The 22,484-nt window shown below is 42.2% G+C and overlaps 1 protein-coding gene across 2 annotated transcripts; it reads left to right on the top strand.

Moving 5' to 3' along the window:
- The first annotated feature begins 3,832 nt into the window (after nucleotides 1-3,832).
- Nucleotides 3,833-19,713, top strand: SKIL (SKI like proto-oncogene). Of its 2 annotated transcripts, none has more exons than XM_039557147.1 (7): nucleotides 3,833-3,943; nucleotides 4,853-6,769; nucleotides 11,579-11,676; nucleotides 13,064-13,305; nucleotides 13,511-13,752; nucleotides 14,766-14,990; nucleotides 17,774-19,713. In XM_039557147.1, the coding sequence occupies exons 2-7, from the start codon at nucleotides 5,663-5,665 to the stop codon at nucleotides 17,933-17,935; spliced, it is 2,076 nt and encodes a 691-aa protein (XP_039413081.1). In that variant the 5' UTR covers nucleotides 3,833-3,943; nucleotides 4,853-5,662; the 3' UTR covers nucleotides 17,936-19,713. The 2 variants fall into 2 exon arrangements, with proteins under 2 accessions (XP_039413081.1, XP_039413082.1); XM_039557148.1 differs by lacking the exon at nucleotides 3,833-3,943 and adding an exon at nucleotides 4,221-4,240.
- Nucleotides 19,714-22,484: the final 2,771 nt, after the last annotated feature.

Here is a 22,484-nt window from a genome sequence, read left to right on the forward strand (position 1 = left end):
CCTCTGTGTGTTAAAATCTCAGAGAAATACTGTGAAATGCTGGTCTTTGCTTGGGGTCATCATCTGACCGTTTTTAACTATCCACATCCCATGGGAGCCTTGTTCTAATCTTTTCATTTCTTGTAGAAAATTGCACTGGGATAGGCCACAGCAACCCAAGAAATGCCTTTCTCACCCTGCATTTACTAGACGTGTCTGAGAGTGCAGGTTCTGCTCCAGCATCATTCCCCAGCCTCATGCTCATCTTGTCCTTGGGAAAAATACCATCCTTGTGGGTTCTGGTTTTCCTTCCACCACCAGTGATGAGACAAAAGCAGTGAGGCATCAATCCTTTGCAGAGAGACAGAAATCTTCAGGGAAAATACAAAATGCTGCTTTAGCCTGTTCGTCCAAGGGCCTCTTTCAACTGGAACTCGTACAACATCATCTCAGCTGCCAGAGCTGGGATTTGGAGTTCACAGCAACGCTCTCTCGTCTGCTGCACTTACTTCTGCATGATTTATTTCTTTGTTTCTTCAACTCCTCCCCTGCATTCTCAGATTTCTGACACAGAGGGTGATGGCACTTAGCTCATACCCTGCCACAGTTGCAGTGGTTTAATATCTTTTTTAAAAGAGATTTTGTCTTGCCTGTTACCACGGGTGTGTGTCGGCAATCCTGGCGGGTGCTGCAGATGGCTGCGTATCTTACATGCTTAACCTCCCCCCACGCACGCTCCCTGTTTCTGTTCAGTTGGGTGCCCAGCTGCTCTCGCCTCAGTCTGAGCAATTGTTTACACTGAGGCACTCTATGAAGGAAGCTAATAGCTTGGATAATCTATATATACACTTGATAAGTGCTAACCAAGCGTCCTCACTTCAGCATGGATGGTGGAAGGCGTGTGAGTAACAGAGGTATCTGAAACTGGCCACAGAATAATGATGTTTCCCTGGGAAGAGAGAAGGTAGGGATTGGAGCCTCGTTGGGAGGGAGATTTTACCATATCGCATTTTTTTGCAAAGAGTTCCCCATGGGTTTATTTTAAGAATTTTTTTTTCTGCTTATGATAAAGGGATCTGGACTGCATAGTTGAAAGGTGGACTCTTAGAATTTAATCAGCAATAATTAAAGGTAGAACAGCATCTACATCCTGGGCCTGTGCAGCTTTTTCAGGCATAAATAGAACCAGGAATCTTTTGTGTCCACGTTTGACTTCTAAGTATGAGCAAAGTGTCTGCGCTTATACCCCCCTTACACCAGAGGAATAGTTCAAGTTCTTCAGTTTTGTGCACTGTCCCCACTCTGACTCGTCCTGTAGTAAGATGTGGTGTCTGCCAAAATCTATCAACTTTTTGTGCTTAAAACCCAATCTGTAATAAGGTATCTTATTTCACAAGAGTGAAACTTCCTATGACAGATTAGCTAACAGTCTGAACTGTTACAATTTACTATTACACATTGCTACCAAAGTGGTTTTTTTTCTTTGAAAAGCACAATATAAGCTCATCAGAGAAGAAAATGCACCCTCTTTATTCAGTTAAATTGTGCTCTCCAGGGCACAGTTCATAGTTAAATTGTGTATCTTCAGGGACTGTGTATCAGGGAAGTTTGTGAGCTTCCCCAGACCCTCAGCACTTCTTGAAAATTCAGACACTTTATTAATCAAAGCAAGATTCCTCTTGTGCTATTAATGCACTTTATTACCGCTTGCAAAGGTCTGTAACTCAGGTTTTAGTCGCAGTGTCTTCAGAACTGCTTTTCACAGTCCACAGTAGAAGTTGTAGGCAGAGTTAACATCTTTTTTTAGACAATCCTCTACCTACAAACTTTGTCTTCCATTGCCTGATTATTGTAGCTCTATAGCAACACTATCATTACAGCACAATAGTTACCAGAATTTGCAACCTGAAATGGAACATTTCTGCAGCAGAACCTGAAAAAAAAAAAAAACAACCAACAAATTAAACAATGCCACTGAATCCTAAACTTCCATTACATCAGTAGGTCTAATAAAAGATGGAATATCTGCCTACATATGTTGTCTTCCTCACAGACATCGATCAGTCCAGCTCTGATGTTAGACACCTTGCATTTTCTTCAGTAAATTCAAAAGGGATTATGACGCAGTGCATTTTACTGATTGGTATTTGAAGAGATTTTTTTTTAAATCAGGTCCTGAGGCCTAAGAGGGTGAAGCAGAAAGGAATGTCTAGAATGCCTAGATAATTCCTTCACAGGTCCATGTCTTTCAGAATTAGCTCCAAAAGCTGGGGGATTCAGAAGTCTTGTTTTACTCTGCCATATTGTGGCTTTTAAGCAGACCTTTGTATCTGCTCAATAAATAAGTACCCGGTGTTAGTATCCTTCACAAATGTGTTTGCTTTTTTATAAACTCCTTATGGTTTGGGTTGGAAGGGTCCTTAAAGATCACTCAGCTCCAAAGATATTGTAGATATTGTTGCAGGTACCGCAATTTATGTGGTGGTTTAAGTGCGAGTTAAGTGGCGACTCGTGAAGCAGCTTTGCAGTGATGCTCAGGAGTCTCTCCATCAGCGAGCCCGGCCAGCCCAGAGGAAATCCGAGCATATCAAAGGTGCGAAGTCAAGGATTAAAGAGCACCAAAAGCCTCTCTCAGCTGATCAGCAGCGAGGCAGGTTTTGTGCCTGTACCATAATCCTCCTGGGACGGCATTAGGGAATAGCGCGGAGGGGATCTCGCCGGCCGCGGGCAGCGCTGGCCGGTGCTAAGCGGTGCCTGGTGGTTGTACAACTGCCCTATTTTCATGTGCTGTGCTTTTGTACTCGCATCAAAATATGTAACTGTGTGGGATGAAAGGAAACGGCAAATTGGATTGCGCCGTAATCCCAGCTGAAGCGCTATCTTCACAAAGATGTAAACTGAAAAGCTTTGGGCTTCTTGCAGGCAGAAGAAACTTGTAATACATGAACAAGTTGTACAGCGACTAAGCTGTCCCTGAAGAGCATCTTCCCCGCCTCTCCGCGGTTTGATCATTTCCCAAAACATCTCCTGCGCTTCAGCATCTCCTACGAGCCCGTGGCTGGAGGGAGCGGTCTGTGACACTGCTTCGGGGACAGACACCATCACAGTCACCCGCCTTCCCCACGTCTCCCCGTCCCCAGCAGTGGGGTGTCAGAACACAGCCCACCCTTGGGACAGCCCTCGCTGGGGGTCACTGAGAGACCCTTGCTGAGGGACCCTCTTTGAGGGACAGTCACTCAAGGACTCTCACTGAGGGACCATCCTTGAGCGACCTTCTTTGAGGGACAGTCGCTGAGGGACCTTCTTTGAGGGAGCCTCGCTGGGGTACAGGCACTAAGAGACAGTCACGGCGAGCCCCTCGCTGGCGGCCTCTGCCCGCCACCGCGCCTCAGGGGAGCGACACGCCCGACAGCTCCCCGACAGCGCCCGGGCCTCCTCCCACCGGGCTTTTCCTCTTCTGCCATGGCCGCTCTCCCTCCCCCCCACCCCAGCTGCCGCTCCGTCCCCGTCCCTCAGCCGGCCCCTCTCGGGCGCTGACGGGGGAACGGCGGCACGGCGGCGCGGGGCCGGATGTGACCCGGGCGGGCTGAGGGGACGCCGGGCAAAAAACCCCCACTTTCCCATGTATATTCACTTTTTAATCTATATTATATATTTCTCTTAATTTTATTTTTTATTTATCTTCCTGCGCTTTCCCTGCGGGCGCGGGGGTGGGGGAGGAGAGACCGGCCAGGTTTCCTGGCGCTGAGGCGGCGGCGGCGGCGCCGGGCGGGGGAGGGGCGGGCGGGCGCTCCCGCCGCTGCCCCAGACAGTGGGCGGGGCCGGCGCGCGCCGCCGGCGGGTTCGTGCCCGCGCGCCGCCGCCGCCGCCGCCGTCTCGGTCTCCGCAGTGAGGTCACGGGTGGGCGGTGCGAGCGCGGCGCTTGTTCCGCTCCCCGCGGCCGCCGGAGCCCCCGCGGCGCCGGGTGAGCTGCCGGGGAACTTACCGGGAACGGCGGGGAGCGGGGCGGCGGAGCCGTGGGGGAAGGGCGGGAGCGCCCGCGGGGGATGGGAGGGAGCGGCGGCTGCGGGGAGGCGGCGCGGGGGCGGGGGGGAGAGGGGGAGCGGGGTACCGGGGATGGGAGGGAGGGAGGGACACGGGGGCGACGGAGCGGCGCGGTACGGCTGGGGACAGCGGGGAGCCGGGCAGGGCGGAGGGGCAAGCCCGGCGGCGGGAGGGGGAAGGGCCGAGCCGAGCCCGGAGCGGTGCCGGCGGGGCCGGGGTGAGTCACGGCGCGGGAGGGAGCGGCGGGATGCGGCGTCCCGGGAGGGGCTGCGGGGCGAGGGGTCGGTGCCCGACATGGGGGGGGCCGGTGCCCGGCTCGCCGGAGCGCCCGTCCTGTCGGGCGTGCACGCCGGCAGAGCCGCTCCGGACCGCCCCCTCCCCCGCCGGTATCGCCCATCGGTCGGGGGCTTGTCCTGATGTTCCGCGAGTTATTGGGAAACGCACCCTGCCTCTGGCAGGGAATCCCAGAATTGTTTGGGTTGGAAGGGGCCTTAAAGCTCATCTCCTTCCAACCCCCCTGCCATGGGCAGGGACACCTTCCACTATCCCAGGCTGGTCCAAGCCCCGTCCAACCTGGCCTTGGACACTTCCAGGGATGGGGCAGACACAGCTGCTCTGGGTAACCTGTGCCAGTACTTCACTGCTCTCACAGAGAATAATTTCTTCCTTGTATGAAATCTAAACCTTCCCTCTCTCAGCTTAAAGCCATTCCCCCTTGTCTTGTCACTCTATGCCCTTGTCAAAAGTCGCTTTCCAGCTCTCTTGAAGCCCTTTTAGGTACAGAGCAAACTCTGGGATTGCTTGTAATCGGCCTCTCTCTCTTTCACAGGTTATCAGGAAAGACTGGCAGAACTCTGTACTAGCACACGGCATGAATTCAGCCCATGGCCTGGATCTCACCTCTATTACTAATAACTCGGGCTGGGAAAATTCTGACGCACGCCAGTGACATCTGGGCAAAAGGTGACTCTCTAGGGACGTTTAGTTTTTGCCGTCGATCTGGATCAGCCTTTCATTTGAGGATTTATTTGTGAACTGCCATAGTAGCTGTCATGGTGGTGGTGAAATCATAAAGCTGGCAGCACAATAAAGCAAGCCCTTAAGATTGTGTTTGATCTCTGGGAGCTGAAAGTGCTGAATAAAATTTTCACACAACTTAAACTACGTTTTGGATCAGTTGCGTTAAGATTGACATTCTTCAAACTGAGCCCATTTTTCTATTTTAATATTTAAATAGAGACTTATTTGAAAAGACAGTATATTTTTTAAAGGAAAAAAAGATTGAGGATGAACACGCATCATTTTTTACTAAATTGCTGGACAAGACTACTGTGTAAAATAGTGGGTAGGGTATGAAGAAAACCTTTTGTATACATATTGCATTAGGGTTTTTATATTATAAAATTGAACAAATAACTAAGAAGATTGTGTAACCTCTCCATTAGTAATTTTGTGGTATTACATGCAAAATGGGTTACAGTTTTTACTGTTGGATGCTGAAGAAGTAATATTTCGGTGAAAGGAGTGTGCAGCTTAGTGTACCTGAGGTAATCCAAGATCACAAGAAACTATTTTTTATATGAACAAGCAAGAAAATGCACATTCAGGACTGACTTAATTCAAGTTCTAGTGTTTAGCAATGGAAAGCCCACAAATAAACTTCCCTCTCGGTCTGGTTTCAGACCAAAAAAGGAGCAGGATCCAAGAGGATGGGAGTCCTCCATTGAAAAAAGCAATGACAGAAATGCATGTAAATAACAAAGTACAGGTTGTAATAAATAAATTGCCAACAATAAAGAAGGAAAACTTGGATGACTATGACGAAACTCCGGTGGAGGCTGATGTGGAAACCGCCAAGCCAAACAGTGCTTCAGTATCTGAGCCTTTGAGTTTAAATCCAGGTTTGAAACACACGCTGGCACAGTTCCACCTAAGCAGCCAGAGTTCGCTGGGTGGGCCCGCAGCTTTTTCAGCTCGGTATTCCCAGGAAAGTATGTCACCCACTGTCTTCCTGCCTCTCCCATCACCACAAATACTCTCTGGTCCACTGCTCATCCCTCCAGACAGCTCTACAGAACTCACCCAGACCCTGCTGGAGGGGGAATCCATCTCTTGTTTTAAAGTCGGAGGAGAAAAAAGACTTTGCCTGCCTCAAGTGTTGAATTCGGTCCTCCGAGACTTTTCCTTGCAGCAGATCAACACGGTGTGTGATGAACTCTATATCTACTGCTCAAGGTGCACTTCTGACCAGCTTCACATTCTGAAGGTTTTGGGAATTCTTCCATTCAACGCTCCGTCCTGTGGGCTCATTACGCTGACAGATGCTCAGAGACTATGCAATGCTTTACTGCGCCCTCGCACTTTCCCCCAAAGTGGCAGTTTCCTCCCTGGTAAGAACACCTTGGCCCAGCTGAAAGAGACTGGCAGTGCCTTTGAAGTAGAGCATGAGTGCCTGGGCAAGTGCCAGGGGTTGTTTGCACCTCAGTTCTACCTTGCCCCGGATGACCCGTGTATCCAGTGCTTGGAATGCTATGGGATGTTCTCGCCCCAGACCTTTGTGATGCATTCACACAGATCCCCAGACAAGAGGACCTGCCACTGGGGGTTTGAGTCGGCCAAGTGGCACTGCTACCTGCACATTAACCAAAAATACCTGGGCACATCAGAGGAGAGAGAGTTGAAGCACCTCTTGGAGGAAATGAAGGAGAAATTCAGCGAGAAAAATCAGAAAAGAACTCGGTCCAAAGTAAGTTCACCTGGTGGTGTAAAACTCGCAGATCTCTTTCTGCTCACACGTAAATACTTGTTTTAGAAGCGTGTTACTTGGCTTTTCTAAGTGGGAATACTTGTCACATCAAGCCTAAGTTAAATTTGTGAGAGAGCTTCACCATGGAAATAACATTTCTCATTAAAAGGGGTGGCAATTTCTTTCCTCTTTGGGCTGCAAGTAACCATTCAAGCTAGCTTGGCTCAGTTGGTTCTTGTTCTGTCCTAAGGTATACAGACTCTGGAAAATTCAGGCTATTGTGGAAATTTTCATTCTCCCATTTGACCTTTGAGTAGGTTTATGCGGTGTGTGCTGCAGCAGCTGAGCAAAGCAGAAGGGAGCTTGAAAATCAAGTATTACAAATGAATTCTTTATTTGTACTCCAGCATGCACACGTGGGCTGGATGGCAACCTGGCTTGCTGGCCACCCATCTCATGACTTATGTGCAGGGTAATGGTGCTTTGCTAAATGGCTATTTAGAAGCCCAAAGTCTGCTTGTTCAGCAAGAGCTTTCTGTTTAAACCACTTGTGCAGTGAAATATGCCAAAAAGAGGGGGTTTTAAGCAGCCCAAGTAATGAGCTGTAGGCCGGTATCTTGACAATAGTTAATAATAGACATCTTATTTTTTCCTAAAATACTGCTGTAAGTCTGTGCTGTGGTTCCAAAATACAGAGCTTTTTTGTCCCTTGGAGTGCTTCTACTTTAAATAATAGGACAAGCAGCAGAGAAACATTAATATGATAGATGTTCCCATTCATAGAAGGCACAATTTCGGGGTGTAATTTAAACTTTAAGAGGTTTTTAAGGGTTTCTGCCCCATGACTGTTTCTTTTCAGTGTAGTTGGTGTTTCTGTGTCTGTTTGATGGCTGCTGGTTTGGTGATAAATCCATGTTGCCTGTTGGATGTTTTGCGGTGGATTTCAAAATAGCAGCAAGAGCAGTGCAGATGGTTGAGCCCAAAAAGGGGTGCTATGAGCTGACACCTTTCAGCACAAATTTCTGAAAAGTTGGTGTTGCAGGAAGGCTGACTGTAGTAACAGGTACTGTTACAGTGGTGCCAGTCTGCAGGAAGAGATTTTAACAGCAGATTCCCATGGAAGCCTGCAGTATGGCATGCTTCCACATGCTGAATTATTTGAAGATGCAGTCTCCTAGCAAAGAGACTTTGCTTTTCAACTGATAAAGACATGTCAGTCTTTATTCTTGCAATGCCAGTGTAGGAAATGAACTACAGCATGGTGGATGCATCAGTGCAAATAGCCTTCCATATTCACACCTATAAATGCTGCTTCCCTTTCCACAGCAGCAAATTTCAGACAATGAGATCTTTCAGTTTCATGTGCAAAGATGAAAAAAACGCACCTGAAATTAACAGTGGCAGTAATTTGGACTGGACTGGTGTAAATGAAGTACTAAAACTCTCTGCAGTCTTCCGTAGCAGACCTGTGTAGTTCTTTCTTACAAAGCAACATACAACGAGTGAGAAGCTGTGAAAACATGAACAAAATACAGTGGTGGGGGAGGTTTGGGGATTTTTTTCCATCTTGTGGATATTCATCTGGGAAGTACAAAAGATTACAAGAGTATAAGAGGGCAGTTTCCCTGTCCTTGTCCTGGGGAAGCTTAGGCTGCTTCAGTTGTCTTTTCGTAGAATTACAGAATGGTTTGGATTAGAAGGGACCTTAAAGATCGCCTCATTCCACCCTCTGCCGTGGGCAGGGACACCTTCCACTAGACCAGATTGCTCACAGCTACATCTGACCTGACCTTAAACACCTCCAGGGATGGAGCAGCCACAACTTCTTTTCCTCATTTCAGTGTTGTGGGAGAGGTATCAGGTACAACACTTAGACATTCCCTTTCCTTACACTCCCAGGGGAATTTATTTGCAGGATGTTCCATTCGCTGTTCTCTCACCTCCTCAGCACCTTTGCTGAGTCAGTCCTCAGAAGTGTTGACACATCTTTGTGGTTATCTTGGAGGGCCCAGGAGGAACAGTTGCCCTTGGCTAGGTCTTTCCCCATCCAGTAATAATGAATTACTTATGTCCCGTAGTCTTTGGAGCATCCTAGTTCCCGTGCCTTGTCTTTCTCCTTAGCATTTCACTCTGAGTTTATTCACCTCACAGTGCAAATACACTTCTGTTTCAGTATTTTAAGAGCAAAGTACTCTTGAGATTAACTCCTTTCTGTTCTTTGTGCTAATAACAGAGCTGTAAGCTGTGTGCTTGATTGTCATAATTTTCTGTGGAGTTCTAGACTGCAGTGCAACATCCACCTGCTCTTCATGGAACAGCTGTCACTGGGTCTCTGCTGATTCCTGCACTGACAGATCCTTGTTCCCTTTGACTTTGCGACAGTTTCTCATCATCTCTGCACTAAAACTTTGTCTTGCTTCTCAGACTGATTCCTTGAGCTGGTCACAGTGTGTGGGGGAAAGCTCACAGCATGGGGGGGTTAACATTTCTTCTGAGGGTTTTATAAATTCAGTCTCTGCTAAAACTACTGGCTTAATGATTACACTGAAACCATTACTTCCTATGTATTTTCTCCTTAAAGAGCAGCTCTGTCCAACTAGCTTAGAAGAAAAATAAGGCATTTTCATGTAAACCTTTTAAACAGTTAGAGTAGAAGTAATTCAATTCAACTTACTGTGTTTAGAGAATTATTTAAGAGCATCTAAAATAAACAAATTGTTGGGTAGTTAAATACACGTGTATATTTGGAAGTAGATACTTTGTTTCATTTACCTGGATGGTGAGGGAAGAGTCATGTTAGAAAAAGACTTCATGTTTATTTATGTAACATTTCATTTTCTTTCCTAAGTAAAAATTTGATTGCAAGATTGCAGAAATTCATTTGCAAGATGCACACTAATAGGTAGACAATAAATTCAGTTTCCATTTGCAATAGGTAAAAAAAAAAAGCAAAAATCTGACCTAGTAATTTGAAAATAGAGATGACCTGATAATTTCACATGTAAATATATAAGCATGTTAAAATGTGAGTCCTAAAATATGGACAAATGTGGTCTGAAGCTAAAATCAGATCACTGCATACTAGCTGCAGTATAAGTAGATTATCTGTGATTATTTAAATTATTAGAATGATCTGAATAAGTAGAAAAAACTTGACGAGTGTCAGGATGAGGCCATTTTTCTAGAGATTATTCAAATCTTTATTATTTAAAGCCTTATGAATTTACAACTCCAGAGCTTCTCTTCCTTGTGCCCTCCGTCCCATTCTGTCTGTGTTGGAAGTGATTTGAGGAACGGTAGGGGTGGGGTTAAATTTCAGTTTCATTGTGAGAGCTGAGTTTCGTGGGCTGGAAGTTTTGGTCAGAATGGGGTGGGTGGGGTTTGGTCCCTGCCAGGGTGGGGTTGGTGTTGGATTGTGCAGACCATGGCACAGGTCACACTGGTGTCACTGGGGGCCTCTGTCTGCCAGCGATGAAGTTCTCCAAAAGTTTATTCCAGGGTGTGTAAATATAAACTTTCCTGATAATATAGCACATAAGAAGTTGTGAAGATGTTAGAACACTACATGAAGGTTTCAGTACAGGATTATTTAACTTTTTTAGCTTTATAGGCTGTTTTTTAATTGAGCAGCTTGTCAAGGTACTGGGTCTGGCTGGAATGGTGTTGACTTTCTTTGTAGCAGCCTGTATGATGCTGTGCTTTGGATTGGTGGCTAAAACTGTGGGTAGCCTACCAGTGTTCTGGCTATTGCAGTAAAAACTGGGATTTTTGAGGAGGAGAAAGAGGGTTTGACATCCAAGGTGGAGGTTGTTTGGAGGCTGGCTGGGCAGTTGTATGAGGGAGGGACCTGAGCCATGTTCTTTGCTTCACTTGTATTTTTCTCTTTCCTTCACTTCTTAAGCCAACTTTATCCAGGGGCTTTCTTGGTCTTGTCCCTTCAATCCCCTGGGAATGGTGCTGAGGGAGCGGCTCTGTGGGTGCTCGGCAGCTGCCTGGGGTCAGCCAACCACACCCTACCCAAAACCCCGCATCCCAAGGCTGTTCTAATACAGTGAAATTATGAATCAATTTCTTAGCTGTGTCACTATTGTAAATTCATGATGAGACACCTTTCACTTGAAATTAAGAGCAACTTTGGAGGGGAGCACAAAGTATCACCAGGAATTTTGAGTAAAGAGTAATTTCAAAAATATTTCTTGAGACACACATAACAAGAATCGCTTTCCAAATTCAAAATAGACAGAAGTTTTTAAGATCATAAATTCTGATGCACCTAGGTTAATTTTGTTTGCCACTGCAAAGGGAATGGCATTGTCATGTTACTGGGAGCAGCTTTGACTGCTGCTGTAATAAAAATTTGTGATGACTAAAGAAAGTTCTGTCCCTGGAACACCAGCATGCTGTTCCATTTAATTTTGAAATAAAGTATCTAGTGGGTGCTTACTTTACATAGACACGTTATTACAAAAGGCCCCTGCAACCTTTTGGGAATCCTAGGTCCTGCTTTCTGTTTCTCCCAAGCTTGTTTAGCAGAGTTCTGGAAACTCAGCAGAGCTTTTAGATAGGTCTGTCAAGAGATTTGCTTTTAATTTCATTGCTATTTTGCCCATAATGGTAAATTTGAGATCAAAGAAAATTCTGTGGCTTGCATCGCCCTGCATCTCTGCCAAAGACACCCCATTTCCCAGTACCAGTTTCTCTGCTGTGGCTGTATTAATGGTGTAAATGCCATTTCTGTGAGGAGTGTTTATGAAAATGTAAATAACCGATATCCATGTTTCAATTAGCAATTTATTTTCTTTCCTTTAGGCAGAGCCACAGCAGAACCTGGAATTATCACAGTGGTATCCAGTTATAAAGCAAGAAGCAGACACTGATCCTCAACCACCTTCCTTTTTCCATCCCAGGTAACTGAGTTTGTTATGTAGAACTATAAGCACTATCAAGTATTTAAATACTTTTGGCTATTTAGGGATAATTCAAATTTTAAAAAATGTGTTTGCAACCTGAACTGTTAGGAAAGCTCTTAAGGTATCACACAGAAATGATTTAACCCTAAATTTTTATGCATTTCTTAGTGTAAATACTAACGAACTGCTTATGAGTGTTTTTTTGGGATAGGACTCAAGCTGTGACCTGTGGGTGTTCTTCTGCAGGCAATACAATTGAAATGTAATTAAAACTTCCCTTTTCTTAGTAGAAATGACAGAGGTGATTTTTGATCTCTTATATTGTATGCAATGCATGCATGTGGAAAGCTGCATAGGGCCTATTTACCATGAGGACAACTTAATTTCCTTCCAGAAAAGACTTCAAGAGGTGTTTGAAGGCTTTCTTCCACGGTGGAACAAGGGCTGCAGCTGAATTGTCTGCAGACTGGTTTCCTGGTTTTAGAAACCAAGTGCATTTCCTTGACTTACCCAGTTTGTCACCTGCATCAGCAAGGGAAACAGTTTTTCGTGATGTTCCTCTTGCCCTCACTCCTTGTGGTTACACAGGTCCCGAATTTGGGTCAGAGCAGACCCTTTTTGGTGTACACACATCACACTGGTTCCCACGCAAACAAGGGAGTGGAGGAACTTCTGTGATGGGCCCTCATGTTCTGTTTCTGCTGGTACTTTCCATCAGAACCAGGAGAAAGGGAAGTGTTGAAGACAGCAATTGAACTCCAGTGACACTGGTGATCCTGGCACTGACCTGAACACACCTGGGGCTCTCTTCCCTCTCTGTTAGGCTTAGTGGTGAGGTTAGGGTGGGACACGGGGATGCTCCCAGGAGTCCAGGAGCTGTGAAAATCCAAATGGGCAGCTCAGTGTACGTGGGAAAGAATGTCCAGCATTGGTCTCAGACGTGCCCCAGGACTGTCTGAACACAGCTTTGCTGCTTAAATGAGGTGCTCATTCCCACTTCACTGAGCACTTCCCCATCCTCCATTGCTAATATAAGGATTATGAAAATGCTGGAGAGTGTGGATTCAGTGACATTCTAATTTCACTCTTTGCATTTAAATGAAGTCTTCGTATGATTTTCTGTAATTTTTTTTTTAATCAGCCATGTTTGGAGAATCCACTTGTTTGATAGCCTCAAAACCTTATCTAGATAATCTACTCAGTAAAGATGAAGTGTGTCATTAGGCTTTCCTTTTGCATAGGAAAAATTTTAAAAGGATGTGCTTATTTTTCATTGATGCTTTCACAGTTTGAACTCATGTAAAATTAAACTTACTGCTCTCAACCAGCCATCATTTATTATGTCTTACCTTTCACTATGAATTTTACTCTTCTGCTCTTTCAGTTACTACCTTTATATGTGTGATAAAGTGGTTGCCCCGAATGTATCTCTTGCATCTCAATATAAGGATGTTGCAAAAGCAACAGTAAAAGCTTCAGAAGTTAATAAATCCTCACCTGGGCAGTCAGAGAAGAAGCTCAGTAGTGGAAAGCACAAAAAAGCTGCCTCCTATCCAGAGCTTTCTCTTGAAGAACAGGAAAAAATTGACTTGAAAACTGGTGTGGAGCAGCCCCATAAACGTTTAGGTGAGTAGTGAAAAAAGTGTTAAAGTCTTTGATTTTTATACCACAGAATTTTGGAAAGCTTAACACCGAGCTAGAATTTTGTGATGTCACTTCAGATTCCCAAAAATTCCTTTCACCTTTATGTAATCTCAGTTTTCTTTGCATTTTTTTTCACTCTGGAAGTTGAAGTTTCTGTGATTATTGTTCTCTGCTCTTTTCTGTGTAGATCCTCCTGTGTCAACTCGTTCTGCGAGAGGTGGAAAATCTGAGCGTGTTTCTTCCAAAACCACCAGAGACTCTGGCCGTGGTGAGGGAGGTGCTGATGCACGAACCTTGTCCCCCACCCTCATGAAAGACATCAGCTGTGAGGATGACAAGGGAAGGATCATGGAAGAAGTAATGAAAACCTACATCAAGCAGCAGGAAAAACTTAACACGATTTTGCGGAGGAAACAGCAGCTCCAAATGGTACAGTGGCAGCTGAGTGCATTTCCCCTTGGACAGCAGGGAGCTGATGTGGGCTTGCTGGCTCCACAGTCACGGATTGCATTCATTTAGAAACACCAAAGCACACAGATCATTTTTCCCTCAGCTTAAATCCAGACACCAAATCTTCAATTTGGTGAATTGAGTTCATGAGTTTTGAGCCCACTAATAATTGGTGTCTCTTCAGTTTGCAGCTGCCAGGTCCATGCAGCTCCTGCTTTTGCTGTATCCTCTGAAATTTCTGTTTTCAGGTTTTTAAAGATGCGGATATCAGTATTCTAGCAATGGTCTTATTGCTGCCCTGTATAAAAAAGAACACCACCTTCCTATTCCCATTTGCAAAGGCTTGCTTTTAGGGATTTTATTTTTAGTCTTTTCTTTAATAATGAATGATTTTAGAGGCTGATGTTCATTTGTGACATTTCTGTTTTCTGAATTCAGTTAAATACTGTCTTTGCTTCTTGCATTCATGGAACAGACCTAATATTTTAATTTATTTTATTTAATTTAAATGCTAATCTCAGAATCTAGGAGCTCAGGTAGGGCCCTAGAGCTGCTACTTTAAAATTGTTCTGCTATTGGAGGTAAAGCTTGTGGATAAGTTTAAAAAAATTATGAGTTTAAAAATATCAAAATGTCAGTGGACAATGCAATCAAACACTTCATTTTGTTTCTTGATGCTACACTTCTTGCATCTTCAAAGTATATTTTAGTGAATCAATGCTGTTGCTTCCTGAGGTTCACTGCTAGAAGTGCAAATTTGTTTCTGGTAGCTCCATGTACTTAGGCATATAAGTAATTTCTTAAAAATTAGATGCATGTTACAGAATTCCTGTCATTGATAAGCAGATAAATACCATTATCAGGCTGTTGTTATTGGTAGTTACAAATGGTCTTTTTGGCCTCACTGGTTCCAGATACACTTTTAAATTCAGGTTTTTTTACTTTTCTGGTGTTAGAAGGAAGGAGTATGTGATCTTGATCTTTCTTTACAGGAAGTGGAAATGTTAAGCAACTCTAAAGCTATGAAGGAGCTGACTGAAGAGCAGCAGAATTTACAAAAAGAACTCGAATGTTTGCAAGCAGAGCATGCACAAAGAATGGAGGAATTTTATTTTGAGCAGAGAGACTTGGAGAAGAAACTGGACCAAGTGATGAAGCAAAAATGTAGCTGTGACTCCAATTTGGAAAAAGACAAAGAAGCTGAATATGCAGCACAGGTGAGAAGGGAAGGTTTATTTCAAACAAAACATATTTAGTGTAGCAGGAAATCGTGCAGTTGTGGTTCAGCTACCTTAAGGTTTCATTTTCTCTGTGTGTCCTGGCACCACAGACAAATACCAAAATAGGTCAGTGACAGCAATATTTATTTCCCTGTTCCTTGATTGAAACTGAGGTTGAATGTAACTTACGGAAACATAGGATGTTATTGATGAAATATTAAACTTAAACATGAGGTCTGTTACATCCTCATTTAAAACAAATTCCATTTTTAATATATAGGCTTGCCCATGATATAGACTTAAACATTATCATTATTTTATGTAAAAAAGAAATAAAATCCAAACCTCTGAACCATCTTTTTGTCACATTAGCAGCATACCTTGCTGCTCTTGCGGTTGCTTGGTGGTAGAACCTTCTGCACTCTCTGATGAGCCCCTTCTGGGCTCTACCAAAGCATTTGGCCAAGAGTTTTCTTGGAAATGAAAATCATATTAGTGTCTCTCATTCTTGCCTCTTGGATTCATAAGTCAAAACCTATGGAGCTGTTTTTTCCTCTCATTTCCCTTTTAGCTTTTACTGTTGCTTCTTTATGTTGGAGATTATTCCAATGGGAAAAAGTAAAGTTATTGCCAAAGGGAACCTTGGAATGCCCCTTTTAAAAATCAGCTGTAGTTATGATGAAATTTTTTATTTTGCACTGTATCACAGAAAACTAGTCTTAACAGACTCATTTTTAAAGTGAACAAAATCCAGAACTTGAGCTCAGTAAAGCTCCGTGGTCCTTTGTTCACGACTGTGTATATGTCCTGTTCGTACTGACTCAAACTGAGAAACAGGCAGTACTTGAGAGACAGGTTTTGGTATTTTTGGTGAGTAGGGCAGAGACTCGCATCGTAAATCCCTCTCATGAATTTAATTTCATGACATCCCACTCCACTGATTCCTGGCCTTTGCTGCCAGAAATAATCCTCTCTGACTAAGGCCTGATTTACTAAACATCTGGTACAAGCCCTATTAGTGCAAGTAACAACGTGTTCTAATTTATGGAGATCATCATGTATAGCACGTTTTATAGGGCTTGTGCAGCTTACTTCCTTTGGAGGGTGAAAACTGTGGATTGTTCCCCAAGGAGATTGGTTGCGTGTTTCTTTTGAAGTTAGACTTTGAAAACTAAATACATTCCTTGTGTAAAAGTTTACTCTGTTATTACCTCTGTGGTAGATCTGTTCACAAGGTATAATTTGAATTTTTTTTTCCATTTATCACATCTTGCAGTAGATTCTGGTTTCAGGAAGCACCAGCGTTAAACAGGGGTCTTGGGAACAGGGAACTTCCCCAAGCTGTGTATACAGCATTTTAAAAAAGCCTTAATCTGATGTGTTCTTGAAGCAGTTGCCCAGGCTGCCTTTTGTGTCTGAGAGCTGTGGACTGGGAGGAGCTCTCCTTGTGCATTAAACAGAATTAATAGTTTGATATTTGCAACTTGCTTTAAAGTCTCTTCTCCTTTCTAGGCCTGGCACTGTCTTCTCCCCCTTTTTGACTTCTTTATTGAAATGGTTGCTTCACCCTGTCAATCACAGTAGGGCAGAATAACTGGAGCCTTTCCTTAGAGCCAGAAATGAAAACTCAGCCAGAGACATGCTGCAGCATGCAGGCAGTGGGCACTCTTGCTCTGCAGCACTTCACTGCAGCACTTGTGCAGTCAGGACTTGCATTAACAGCCTGTCGCTGCCTAAGAACTGCTGAAGAATTTCTGGTTATAGAATTGGAGATGAAATGTGTTTCTCCAAAATCAGCACAGCCATTCCTTCACCCAGTACATTCTGTAGCAGTTGGTGAACACCAATAATACCCTGTATGTTCCTGCTCTTTCATTCTCAGGAACTGTCTTCCTTTTTTTCAATGAGATGGATGCTTAGTGATGATGTACATCAGGTAGATACCTATCATTATAAAGGCAGATGGTGTCTTTTAGATGGAGTGAGGTCTTTTGGTAAGAAAGGACCCCATAAATCCATGGGAGAGAAGATAACTGGTGCCCAGTCTCCTCCCTGTTTTACTGCTGGTAGTATACTATAAGCAATGAGCAACTTTCCCATACTTGAGAAGATGTTTCCAGATGCCACTGTAAATAATTTTGGTGACATTCTAGCAAGTTTGTACCTTGCTGTATTCCAAAGAGGAAAAGAATACCTAATTTCCGTGGTTAAACAAAAAATATTTCAAAAAAATGTTTGTGTGGATTCAGGTTTATATTTGAACACACACACAGATGGTTATGTTCAAGATTTTCTGAATGTTTCATTTATACTAAGGAGTATTGGAAAACAGTGTTGGTGGTTTTGTTTCTTCTAGAAGTGCATTCAGGCTTTGAAATAAAGAAGTAATATTTTGTCAGGTAAGAGAAATGAACCTGGGAAATGAAAAAATGCAGTTTATTCTGGGATTTGTGACACATTTAATGCAGACTTCATCACAATCTTCTCAACAGATTCTGTGTGTTATTGGCAGTCTGGTGTGACAGTTCGTATAACTACAACTTACATGCATTTAAAAATTAGATTTTCTCTTTTTTTAAATTATAGTATGATGTGTATGCAACTTTGCACATTGACATTGTTTGCTAATGGTGTAATAGGTGAGTGCATAATTCTTGATAACTGCATAATTCTGGTGGACTGAAATACTTGGATGCATGGAGTGGCCATCTGTGACCTCTTGATGTTTTAAATAAGTTTGCAGAAATTTACTCTGCCTCTCTGTCTCTCCTGTTTCACAGCTGGCAGAGTTGAGGCAGAGGTTGGATCATGCAGAGGCAGATAGACAAGAGCTCCAGGACGAACTGAGACAGGAACGAGAGGCCCGGGAAAAGTTAGAGCTGATGATAAAAGAATTGAAGCTACAGATCCTGAAATCTTCAAAAAATGGGAAAGGAAAATAGAAATTGGAAGAGGAAGCACAGCTGCGTCCTTCAAACAGGGTGTTTTGGTTTTAATGATTGTGAATAATTTTTGTGTGCTGAGAAAAAGTGTTCTCTATGGATTTCTATTTCCCAGACAGGTCCAGGTGAAGATATACATAGATATAAATAAATAGAGATAGATAGACATTTTTAGATTTTCCTAACCAATGAAAATCTGCATTGATTTGTACTGGTGTTTTTCTCAAACAGTGAAAAATACAAAACTCTTGATTTAGAGTGACCAGTTTCTGTCTATTTCTAATGCAGTCTTAAGGACTCTACACCTTTTAACATTGTCTGTTTAAACATATGTGGGTATCTTTATTTTGCTATCAATTGCACATCCAGTTATAAAAGTACATTAAAAACATCCTGAATTCTTCAAGGTCTAAAATAGTTTGGGTTTCAGTGAGAATTAAATGTTCTCAAACTGAGGAGAGTAAAGGCAGCTTTTTGTCTGTAGGGTAGAGCTCAAAATTGCCACGATTGATTGATGATTGAGCATCAAAAGTGATTTACCAGCATGAGTTTTTCCCATCATTTTATTGTGTGAAGTCAGCTGCTCTTTTCAGTATTGTCTGTTTAACAACTCATTATCAATCTAAGGAATGTTAGAACCAGCACTTGCTTGCTCTGCTGGAAGAAGAAAACATTAGAGTTTTGGTTTGGGGTTTTTTTTTTGGTGAATTAAAAAATTTACTATTACAGTGGAATCTTGGGAAGTTAAAAACTCACAAGTTCTCTTCTGTTTTTTTCTCTGTAGTACATATGAAAGAAACATGAATAAAAGGCTTAAAGGCGGGGCTTTTCCTTTTAGAAACTGAGAAAGCATGACTTAACTGTTTTTCAGATACTAATGCTTTCAAGAAAAATAATATTTATTAAGAAATATGTGTTAATTTCTTTAGTACCCTAAGCCTCCACACTTTGAGCTTCTTGCCAGCTTGTGGTTTTTTCTTTCATTACATAGAACAGGCCTTAACTGACATTGTGATCATAGCTTAAAATGTAAAAATCTGAGATATAGCACTTTGAAAACTCATTTTGATAGTCTCTGTATTTGAATGGCATGGTAGGGTTACCATGAATTAAGAAAATACAGCATGTTTGTTAAGCTATACCATTGGGAAATGTGTAATTGTACAGAATTACTGTTTTATGTATATATATGATGTTCGAGTACTTCTGAAGTCTGGTTCCTAGTGGGTTAAATGCATGGCTACAAAGTTGGATGAAGAAAAACTTCTTTGCACTTCTCTCCAAAAAGTTGGATACAGCTGGCAGATGTCAGCTGATCATGTCAGTGATAGGAATATTTTAGTAATTCCAGTATTTCACTACATAATTTTAACTTGTGCTTTTAGTTTCTGGTTTTGAGGTTCTTAAGTTTAATATTCTCTTAATAATTCAGTTAATTTTGGATGAAACCACTAGTAAAAACCTACATTGAATTGTTTTTCCCCTTAACTTGTAAAACTGAAAACTCTTGTTCTTTTTTGTTTCTCTTTTGGTGGTATAACAAGACTGAACATCACAGAGAAGGATAAAATTGCACATATCTTTAAATTGAATGAGAAATGAGGTGGTAAATTAAATGTCACAGAGTCATAGGATGATTTTTTTAGTAACTGTACAATTTTGTTTGTGAACTCTGTCGTATTTACACTGACAAGCAAAGCAGGTTAGATTAAAAAAATGAATTTTTTTTGTCAGTGTTGAGAATCATAGAATGGTTTGGGTTGGAAAGGATCTTAAAGATCATCTAGTTCCACCTCCTGCCAGAAAAGAAGACCAGGATTATATTTTTCTCTTCTTCAGCTCCCATCTCCAAATTTTTGCTTTAAAAAAAAAAAAAAAAAACAAAATAAAAAGGAAGAGGCCTGTCTTTGCAGCTTAGTTTGGAGGGAAAGGTGCTGACTAAATGGTTCTGGTTGCATGTGCACCACTTGCTTTAAAAACACCGTGAATGTTTTGTTGTCCAGCCACCAGACCCGTGGGTACAGGGAGAGTAGGCAGGGGTATTGCTAGAGGTGTGATGGCTGGGGAACAGAGCTTGAAGTTGTCCAATGTGATTGGATCCGGTGTTGGATGAGCTGGGAAACTGGGAAGTTCCACCTGGGTGCTGCTGAAGGATGGAGAGAGTCCATTTGTGTTGCTTCTCAGTGTTTTGAGGCAGGCTCGGGCTGTCGGTGTGGGAAAGGCCACAGCTCGTTCTCACAGCTGCACCACAGTAGTTATAGCTTAGCTGTTGGATGTTTGGAATCCTCCTGGGATTATTATATTAGTAGGATAGTGAATATTCCGTTGCCATTCAGGTCTTGTCTGTGTTCTGTGACTTCTGCTCAGATGTCTCCCTTGGCCAGGTTGTTCAGCAGTGGCAGTGGAGGGCTGGTGTAGCCCAGGTTCCTGTGCCTCAGCCAGCACTTGGGTCACTGCTGGAGGCTCTTAAAATGCTGGTGGCTGTCCTTTGTACCAATGTTTTCACTGTTGCAAGAACTCCAGCAGCCATAGGAAGTTTTACCAATTCCGGTTGCAGATAAGGCCTCATAATCGTTTTCGAACATCTGGCTGATGAAGCTAATGGAACATTTATTATAATGACCTTAAAAGTAGCTTTGTAAATATTCCATTTAGTTAATCTAAAGTTAGAATGCATTTTAAATTATTGTAATCCTCTTAAAATTCTTAAATACTACTTTCAGGCTCTTGACGTAACATAAACAATTTTCATATGTGTAGACTTAATTTTATACTGATTTTAAGTAATAACGTATACATAAATGTGCCATAGCCCTTTGTGTGCTCACAGTCTTTGAAAGACAGTTTTTTAGTAAATTGTAAATAATGCTCTTAAGTTCTAGAACAAATATATGTTGACCTTGTTTTCGCTACCGTATCCTAATTCTATCGAATGGTTCATTTTACAGCCTGACATAGGAAGTTGGAATGCACACTTGAGGGCCCTCACTTAAGTGCACACTTAATGGTAGAGACTGAATCAGTCATTAGGTCTTAGCTTTTAGTCATAGCTTGCTCATTTTATGTATTGTTATTTGGTTTGCCTTAGTCATTGCTTGCTGATCTTTTCAGGCAAGAAGTAATTTTCCTAGATAGTTGTGACATGAAGCCTGTAGAACAAAGTCCTAAAATTGTCTATAATTTGAAAGTTGCTTTATTAAGCACGTACAGCAAGATGGAAGTTGCCTAGTGCACCTTTTGGAATCAGTAGGATTCAAGGTGGATACCTAATCTGCTCCTATACTTTTTAAAAAGAGAACTTTAACATGCTTTGTATACTTTAATCAATAAAATATAAGAGCTTAGAGAGTAAAACTCTTGTCATTTTGGCAGTCTGGAAACATCCTCACTCACAGTGTAATCGGGTGTCCCTCAACGAAAGAGATTTTTATCTAAATCTCCAAACTTAGTTAAGTCTGTGTTTTAGTTTTAGTAAAGCATATCGTTCAGTTTGAGTATTTAGATGAATGTAGTTATGTTTCACATTCTTAAACTAATTTTATTCTATATTTAATATATTGATAGCTTAGGTGTAAAACCATCTGTACATAGTAAAGGCATAATGCAATTAGTGATGTAGGAAAAGTTGGAGCATAAAGCTACTGGTGGCCTGAAAAGAAATATGTCTTGGCCCATATTTTAGAAGTCACAATGTTTTATTCATACATTCTTGTTTTGTATTGGGGGAGGGGATAGCTAGAATGTGTTATAAAATTTTTGGAAACCTTCCTAGCATTAGTTGGGAAGTTGGCCTTGAAATGCTGTCACGGTCAGCTTCCTAGAATTCACTTGTTTGTAGAGTATATATTTTGATTGTCAGTAAAGATAACAACTTTGTATTTTTTCTGCACTTAATTCGTGTAATTAATCCATACAACAGAGTTTTCTATAACATGGTGAAGTCGACAAAAGACGTAATTTCTCCTACCTGTTAATCTGTGCTTGCAATATTTCGGTAATTTTATTTAAGCCATCGATAGTAAACAGCAGAAAGCTGCAAATTTCAGTTTTGTTTTTGCTCATTACATTTGTAGTGTGAGTGTTCATTGGTTTTCTTTACAGAAAGCTTGTAGAATTTTCTATTTGCTGCATATACCTATTTAAAAATACAGTCATTTTTTAGCTTTTGTGAAAGCAGTTATTGCTTACAAATTGCACGATGATTTTATAGTGTGTCTCCATTACTTAGCAAATTGTTCTTTTCAGGGTTAGTGGTTCAGTTGGAAAATGCTTGAAAAACGAGCTCTAAGCACTTCATCAAGCACAGCAAACACGGTATAAAATTTTGCTATTTGAAAATTATTAAGTGTAACGATATCAATTGAATTTTTTTTCTTCTAAGAGATACCTCACTTAAAGGAAAGCACAGCTGTACTGTATTTAAACGAATTCTAGGAAATAATAAAAAGTTGGTCTGAAATATTTCGTTGCCATCACGTTGCTTTCTGTGATTGACAGAACGTTTTTTGTGTTTTCATCCTCACTCTCTGAAGTATTTATTGCTGTTGAC

The sequence above is a fragment of the Corvus cornix genome, chromosome 9 (assembly GCF_000738735.6).
Source record: "Corvus cornix cornix isolate S_Up_H32 chromosome 9, ASM73873v5, whole genome shotgun sequence".
Classification (NCBI taxonomy): domain Eukaryota; kingdom Metazoa; phylum Chordata; class Aves; order Passeriformes; family Corvidae; genus Corvus; species Corvus cornix.

Excerpts from the sequence above, each read along its gene's own strand:
- SKIL (XM_039557147.1), top strand. The coding sequence starts at position 5,663 with ATGGAAAGCCCACAAATAAACTTCCCTCTCGGTCTGGTTTCAGACCAA. Across the intron at positions 6,770-11,578 it reads AGAAAAGAACTCGGTCCAAA|GCAGAGCCACAGCAGAACCT; the intron begins GTAAGTTCACCT and ends TCTTTCCTTTAG. Across the intron at positions 11,677-13,063 it reads CCTTCCTTTTTCCATCCCAG|TTACTACCTTTATATGTGTG; the intron begins GTAACTGAGTTT and ends CTGCTCTTTCAG.